The sequence below is a fragment of the Ahaetulla prasina genome, chromosome 1 (genome assembly GCF_028640845.1).
Source record: "Ahaetulla prasina isolate Xishuangbanna chromosome 1, ASM2864084v1, whole genome shotgun sequence".
NCBI classification, from domain to species: domain Eukaryota; kingdom Metazoa; phylum Chordata; class Lepidosauria; order Squamata; family Colubridae; genus Ahaetulla; species Ahaetulla prasina.
Genome location: NC_080539.1, coordinates 180,364,028 through 180,372,517, shown reverse-complemented (window position 1 = coordinate 180,372,517; position 8,490 = coordinate 180,364,028). Strand labels below are relative to the sequence as shown.

General features: G+C 38.3%; 1 protein-coding gene across 3 annotated transcripts in view; it reads right to left on the bottom strand.

Moving 5' to 3' along the window:
* Positions 1–86: 86 nt before the first annotated feature.
* The window catches only part of LOC131198554 (cytochrome P450 2K1-like), a 34,980-nt gene continuing 26,576 nt past the window's right edge, over positions 87–8,490 (bottom strand). For 2 of the 3 annotated variants that reach the window (XM_058183334.1, XM_058183342.1), the window contains 2 exons: positions 8,344–8,485; positions 87–8,147 (listed from right to left, as the gene is read on the bottom strand). In XM_058183334.1, coding sequence (XP_058039317.1) covers positions 7,963–8,147; positions 8,344–8,485 — 327 coding nt within the window. In that variant the 3' untranslated portion in view covers positions 87–7,962. The remainder of the gene's footprint in view (positions 8,148–8,343; positions 8,486–8,490) is intronic. The other variant, XM_058183351.1, reaches the window with a different exon arrangement.

Here is an 8,490-nt window from a genome sequence, read left to right as displayed (position 1 = left end):
TTACCATTCACTGTGATACTTGCATGAGTGGTGCCTATCTTTAAATGAAAACATTGCAAAACAAGTTTAAACACATCTGAACTGCACAGCAATCCAACATTTGAAACATCTTTTAATGAATAATATTGGATTATGAAATCCTCTTACTTATTAACAACATTTCAGATAAGGAATCCAGCAAATGGAATCATTTAGTCTATTAATGTACTGGATTGCAAGAGCAACAGTGATATACCTTCTTGAGTAATTATTCAGCTGATATTTTCCCATCTCTGTCCAATCAACTGAGAAGGAAGTGGGGACTTTCCCCCCATCTTCTGATGATCTGTTACTTCTGCCAGGCAGTTTTCTGAGATATGATTCCTCTTGACTTGTATCACTCTGATATAATGGAATTTTCTATGATGTTTTGCTACTCAAGCAAAATCCCAGTATAAGAATTGATGGCTTATTGGGCATTTGCATAGGAATGGCCAGTAAACAATGGAGGTGTATTGTGGAGCATTATAAATAGCCCCTTTAGAAAATTCTCCAAACATGTAAATAGAAACACTATAATTCTTTGCGTCCATGTTACCTGTTTCTTCAGTAAGCTCCAGAAAATATTCTAAAAGGGATCAATTAAGAGGGTGGGTTTTCTAGAACCTTGGATTTCTAGAACCTAGGCATTATTTTCTATATTAAAGCTGATCTAATCTGATTGATTGATTAAAGGTAATAGTTTGACTATCCAAAATATTTTCTGGGCATCTTACAGATAAAAACAAATGAAAATGTCAGTGCATGTCTGTATTCATGTCCATGCATGCGCGCACATAAGTCCACACATGCGCATGTTCACGTGCGTGAGTCTACCTTTCAGTTTGAGCATGCGCGCGCACAAGTTTGGGCACTCGGTGTCTAGAAGGTTTACCATCCCTGAACTAGAGGGATAATATGTGTATACGTGTTCAATTTTTTAAATGCACCTTTAAATGTATTGTTTCGTCTGTGTTTTTTCTTTGCTTTTTTAAAAAAAAACTGGGGGAAATTTTGTATTTGAACTTTTTTTTGAATAAAATAAAAATAGCTTAAAATATTTCCTTTCTTTGTCTTGATTTTTTTAGGATCAATTTCAAGGGTTCACCTCTGATTTTAGAATTTTGGGAAAGGGACAATAGCTTCTCCTTGCCTATTTTATCCACACCAGGAATAATTTTGTGTATCTCAGTCATTTTCCTCTCATTTCCCTCAAATATGAAGAATTTCCTCATAGGGAAGCTGCACCAACCCCTTGATTATCTTAGTTGACATCCTGCAGCTTCAGCTCCACTGCATACTTTTTGAAATGCATTGATCAACACTTCATAATATTGCAGATATGACTGCATCATTGATTTGTATACAGGTGATTCTTGACTTATGACAAATAACTCCTTTCTTTCATGTTCTGTTAAAACATAATGTTTTTTTTAATTTATTCAGTTAACATAAAGTAATAAAAAGAAAGATAAAAGACAGCAATTACAATCAGGATCAACAGAGAAAAGTCGGTGCATTTATATATTGGCAGCTATAAAATAAAACAAATATACTCTATTGCAGTGAAACCATGTTTATTTAGCTAACACAAATTTAATATAATAAAATTATACATTAAAATATATGTCCTCTAAAATTATTAGAAAATAACTAGGCAAAATATTGATAAAAATAAAGGTTTTTAGTTCTTTAACTGGTTTTCCTTTATTATCATTGAAGCAGCACAAAAATTTAACTGGATTTAAGTCCTGGAGAAAATGGTTCACACAGAAATTATCTAATCTCTCTACAGATTTCTCTAATAGAAGGAGAATGTACATTGATCTGATATCCCTGTAGAACTTGCAGTGCAATAAGACATGTGAGGTGTCTTCAACTTCCCCATTATCACATGTACACGTTCATTCAGCTAGTGGGATTTTATAATACCTGCCCTGCATGAGTGCTGAAGGGAATATTAAATCTGGGTCTAAAATGATTTTCTACTCTTAGGAAAGGTCAGATCCTTCTGATTCCTTGCTGGTTCCCACAGACCCCATTTAATCCAATTGCTGATGTGGAGAGTTATCCTTTTAACTTCTAGTTCAGGGGTCAGCAACCCGCAACTCTGGAGCTGCATGTGGCTCTTTCACCCCTCTGCTGCGGCTCCCTGTTGCTCAAATTATACGTCACAACCACCAATGTGTGACACCTGCTGGCACATGATTTATTGTGTTTATTGACTCCCAGTAGGCCAACCATGGATAAATCCAAGAAAAGAAAAGTTTCAGAAGAAAACAGAATGTTTAGTTCAACTACATATACTAGTTTTGTAACCACTCAGGAAATAGTCAGTCACGAGAACGGTTTTGTGGCTCCCAGTGTTTTCTTTTCTTTGGAAAATGGGTCCAAATAGCTCTTTGAGTGTTTAAGGTTGCCGACCCTGTTCTAGTTGGAATTCCATAACTCTTAGTCTATTACTAACTACTTGCTTGGCTTGATCATAATTTAGGGAGATTAAGAACAACGAGGGTTCCTTGGTACTATCTGAACTTAATTGTTTTCTTGCAGATGTTTCATTACTCAAACTAGGTAACATCAGCACTGGTAGTAAGATTAAGAACAGTGGGGAAAGCCCATAGAAGGCCAGCTTGTGCTCTATCATTTGTTTCCAGAGAGAGAAGTTACCTATCAGGACTAAAGGTATCAAGCCCTCTGGGAAAAATGGAATTTTCAACCAATAAATGAATATGAATGAATGAATGAATGAATGAATGAATGAATGAATGAATGAATGAATATTTTAATTTGTATACCGCCCTTCTCCCGAAGGACTCAGGGCGGTGAACAGGCAGATAAAATACAGATACACACAATGGTTAAAAACATCCCTTAAAAAACTAATTTAAATTTGCCCAAATGTTAAAATAACACACTCCCCCATAAAATTACAAAACTTTAAAAACCCATCAAATTCAATTAAAATTCAAAGGTAAAAATCAAGCTAGTCCAGCCATACAAAATAAATAAGTTTTAAGTTCGCGGCGAAAGGTCCTAAGGTCAGGTAATTGTCGAAGTCCGAGGGGAAGTTCGTTCCACAGGGTCGGAGCCCCCACAGAGAAGGCCCTCCCCCTGGGGGCCGCCAGTCAACACTGTTTGGCTGACGGCACCCTGAGGAGTCCCTCTCTGTGGGAGCGCACCGGACGATGGGAGATAGAGGCCGGCAGTAGACGGTCCCGTAGATATAAATCATTATCATCTTCCTGATCCTAACTGAATTTGAGGCATTCCTGTCTCAATTCTCAACTGAGAATTTGATGCCCCACTAGGTGCACTTAAATTGATCGCAGGAATTTTGTTTGCACAGATCCCAGATATTCTTTCTTCAAAAAAGTTATTGTTTCTGTCCTGTAAAGAATTGCATCAATGTTTTAGCCTCAAAATGTTTTAAGGCTGTGGGGACTAATTGTCCTCTGACTATATACAAAAAATATTGCTGGCATTTGAGGAGCTAAGGACTGTTCGCATAGTGTGGTCTAGATGTGCCTTCCAACTACATTTCGTATGGAAAACCACCATAAATAGACTGACCTGTTCTAGGTTATGCCCTTCTAATCTCCAGGAGTAGTGAATAGCTTTTTTTGGCAAAAACTAGGATTTTCAATTTATCAAAATTGAGGATTTTGTCTATAGTACTTTAATATTGCTGCCACAGTTCTCTTTAGTCCAGTTGGGGTTTGAGAAATAATAGAATTGTTGGTGTAAAGAGGTATTGGGATTTCACACTGTGTTAAGTTGGAAGGATGTAAGGAAGGATGTGCAAAAGGTCAAAAAATTAATATAAAGATTTAAAAGGGAAGGGGCCAAGGTATATCCATGGCATACTCCTTTTTGTACATTTACTGAGTCAGATAAAGTTATACCCCAGTTTTAAGGTGCAGTTGAAATATAATTTTTGTATGTGATAGAGAAAGCATCTATTAATAGTGGTACTTTTTAATTTATTCCAGAGCTCACTTCTGGATAATGAATCAAAGGCCTGTTTAAAATTGAGGAAGGCCACAAAAAGAGAGGGTTTCTTCTCATATGTATATTTTTGTACAAGATGATGAAGTACCAATATGTGGTCAATTGTTGATCTCCCTTCTCTGAATATAGCCTGTTCATTTTTAATTATGCCGTTTAATTATCCAGTCTAGAAGTTTGGGGTTTAGATGCTTAGCATACAACTTGCTAACAACATTCAATAGACTGATGGCCCTGTGGTTACATGAGTCATTTTTATTGCTCTTTTTGTAAATTGGTACAATAATTGCCATTCCCCAATCTCTTGTCATATAACCAGTCTGATCTATAAAGGTAAAGAGAGATACTGTGCTTACCAGCTAGGGTTCTTTTTAATTATTTCTGACAAAACACAATTGGCACTGGTAGTCTTATTAACCTTAAGGGATCTGATCAGCCAGGATATCTCTTGTGGTATAACTGTAGAAAATGAACTCATTCATTTCACAGGCAGCCTCTGTCTACAACCCTCTAAAGTGGCTGTCGGCAACTTGTGGCTCTGGAACCGCATGTGGCTCTTTCAGCCCTCTGTTGCAGTTCCCAACAGTGCTGCTGTTGCTGCCTCCATGGTCTGCCTCACAATGCTTTGTGCAGCAACATTGGCCATGGCACAGGGCAGGGTGGGCCAGTGTCTCAGAGCAAAGAGCAGGTCATGCATCCAGCACCAACCAAGGCCGGAAGTAGCCGCCCGCTTTTTCCTGCTGCAGTCAGACAGTGAGAGAAAGAGAGACAGAGAGAGAAACAGATTCAGTTTGATTCAGGTCCATCTGCTCCCTCTCTCTGCCTTTGCCCAGTTTTGCAAGGATTCAGCGGACACTGCCTTGATGATGGGGGTGGATGTGTGTTGTCCCATACTTTGTCTGCCAAGCATCTTTGAGGGTGCCCAGGGACTATAATTTCCAGCCACTTTGGACTGAGTTGCAGGATGCATATGCGTGCCTGTGTGTGTTTGCTGCTTTTTGGGATGATGCTTCTCTGAAGTGCGTGCGGCGATCTAAGGCGGCAACCTCATGGCGCTGTGATGTAACAGCCTGACAGTCACTCCTTTTGCAATACAAGGTTTATTTTTTTTATTATTGTTTTTACTTCTTCTCTAGAAAGATTACACTACTAACCAGAGCATATAAAACATTTGCTAGACTTATTCTCGAATACAGGTCACCTGTCTGGAACCCATACCACATCTCTGATATTAATACAATTGAACGTGTCCAGAAATATTTTACAAGAAGAGTTCTCCACTCCTCTGAATACAACAAAATACCTTATGCCACCAGACTTGAAATCTTGGGTTTAGAAAATTTAGGACTCCGTCGCCTTCGACATGACCTGAGTTTAACTCATAGAATAATCTGTTACAATGTCCTTCCTGTTGAAGACTACTTCAGCTTCAATTGCAACAATACACGAGCACACAATAGATTTAAGCTTAATGTGAACCGCTCCAATCTTGATTGCAGGAAATATGACTTCAGTAACAGAATTGTTAATGCCTGGAATGCACTACCAGATTCTGTAGTCTCTTCCCAAAATCCACAAAGCTTTAACCAAAGACTATCTACTATTGACCTCACCCCATTCCTAAGAGTTCTGTAAGGGGTGTGCATAAGAGCACCAGCGTGCCTACCATTCCTGTTCTAATGTTCCCTTTGATTGTATCCAATTCATATAGTTATTTCATGCTTATGCTTATAGATATGCTTATATATCGTATAGTTATTTCTTGCTTACGCTTATATATACTGTTGTGACAAATAAATACATAAATTTTTTTGTATCTTTCCAGAGACAAAGAGAACATGGTTGAATTTCCTTACAGTTATTCTCTGAGTGTGTGGGTTGGGAAGTGGGGGTGGGGAGTGGGGGAGAGGGAGGGAGGGAGGGAGAAAGAGAGAAAGAAAGAGACACATACGCACAGAGAAAGAGAGAGACACACAAAGAAAGACAGAGAGAGAGAGAAAGAAAAAGAAAAAAGAAAAAAGAAAGAAAGAGAAAAAGAGAGACAGAGAGAAAGACAGAGAAAAAGAAAGAGAAAGAGAAAGAGAGAGAGAGACAGTGACACAGAGAGACAGAGAAAGAGACAGAGACAGAGAAAGAAAGAAAGAGAGAGAGACAACACACATGAGGCCGGGTGTGGCAAGAGATGGCTGGGAGGGGAAGGGAAAATAATTTAACAACCAGTTCTCTGCTCTAATGATTGTCTGGGTAGGTATGGCGGGGGGGGTCATGTGACTGGGTGGGAGTGTGTGATGTCGAGTTGGCCATACCTACCCAGTCACAACAGTTGTTAAATTATTACCTCCCGTATTTTCTTTTCTGGGGGAAATGGGTCCAAATGGCTCTTTGAGCGTTGAAGGTTGTAGATCCCTGCTCTAAAGTATTCCTCCCAGGCATGAGTTGGTTAGTTGGGGGAGGGAGCAATTTTCCCAGTCCTCTCGTGAAAAAAGGAGTGTCATTCATCCTAACTGATTGAATTAATTTGTGACAGGAATCCTTCAATGCTGCACTTTTCTTTTCTTTTAAAAGGGCCTTATATTGGACCTTCAAACATCTTAGGGCTAGGGTTATCCTGAGAAGGAGAGTTTTTACTTTTTCTTTACTCCTAATTATATGCCCTTTTTAATTGTATACAATATCAATCAAACATTTTTTTATTCTTTATAGCCTGATTTCTGGATGAGGCAGAGTTCTATTAATGAGAACTGATTTCAGGTTGGCAATTGAAGTTTCAAACCTATCTAAATATTATCTTTGAGGTTTGCTTTCTAGGAAATGTGCACACAATTCTAGAATTTCTGAGGTTAGCATCCATTTAGTGGTTTCGGTTGCATTTTTCTCCATCCATTTAATTTACATTTTTATCTGGGTATCATAACTATTAAGCCTTGATGGGTAGCTCTTAAAAATTTCCAGTGGAGTGTCAGAGTTAGAATTATTGAATAGTGGCCACTTTCCAGTTGTGAATCTACTTCTCTCTTTCATAAAAAATTCAAAAGTTCACATGATACTATCCAATAATCAACTATAGATTTTCTTCCCTGTCCCCTCCCCTAGATAGATGTTTTCTGTTGGATGATCCGCACTTATGAAACTGTTAAGGATACATGGGTTCAGATGTGCAGTCACCTGTCTTCCATATAGACATGTTCAGTTAGCTTTTAGGTCTTTACATTCTCTAAAATACAAGGATTCCTCTAATACATTCTCCTCATAATGGATCTTAAATAGGTGAAATAATGTAGGATCATTTAGTCCCATTTAGCATTTAAATCCCTACCTATTATTATTGCAGCTGTGGGATGTTTTCTAAACAACTAAGGATAAAAAATTTTATGTGCTCCCAAATATTGTTGACCAGATTTTTCTTATAAAGAGGATGAATATAAATGTTAAAAAGCAAAATCTCCTCCTGTTTGGAGGACAGCAAGATAGCAGCAACCTTGGCTGTAAAGAAGGCAATGAGGCACATTTGAATTGCAAAGCTGTGCTAACTAGAGTCATAATACCACCTTTAGATCTCCCACTTGCTTTGTTCGGGACAGTGGAGGTAGAGTTAGCCCAGTAACATCTAGTTCTACATCTGAAGAAATCCATGTTTCCTGTTGAAAATCCAGTGGGGTGACTTTGGGTTAGTAACCAGGAAACTGTGCGTTCTAGCTGGGTGACTCTGTCCCAGTCTCTCCTCTTAGCCCAAAGAGCTTTGGGAAAATAAGGTAGGATAGTGAATTGGATATGTTCACTTCCTTGAGTTATTTGTAAAAATAATAAAGGTGGAGTTCAAATAAAATAAATATAATGACTATAATGTACTATGGAATCAGGTTGTCAGATTTTACCTTGCTGTCAAAATGAAGCTATTTAAAAGGTGAGAAATGGTTTATTATGAGTTTTTTCCCCTCAAGATAACACAGCGCAGGTCTTGTAAGGCATGGGAGGAGTGATAATTCCAAGAGCAGGAGTCAAGTCCAGATCATCTTTAGATGTTCCTGAAGGTGGCTGGAAGGTAAATCTCTGGAGGAGGTTGGTAAAGAAAAGGAAGAGTTCCATTCTGGCAAGGGTCTCACCGGCACACACTCTCTGACCTGGAAGAAAGCATAGATGGCAAACAAGTTGGGTTTTTTTTGTTTTGTTTCTTAAACTATTTTACATGGCTTTCCATAGTCAGATTGCCTCAAAGGAATAATAATAATCTTAAAGGAAATAATGAATCTTCTTAACTATCCTGTTGCACTGAAACTCTTTCCAGGATAGCTTTTCATATATAGAGAGTGATGTTACCTGCAGAGAAAGGCATGAATGCATCCCTCTTCACAAATTTTCCTTCAGAGTCAAGAAAATGCTCAGGGTAGAATTCATGAGGTTTCTCCCACTGAGATTCATCATGAAGCACTGATGATAGCAAAGGAATAATTTGCATACCCTAAA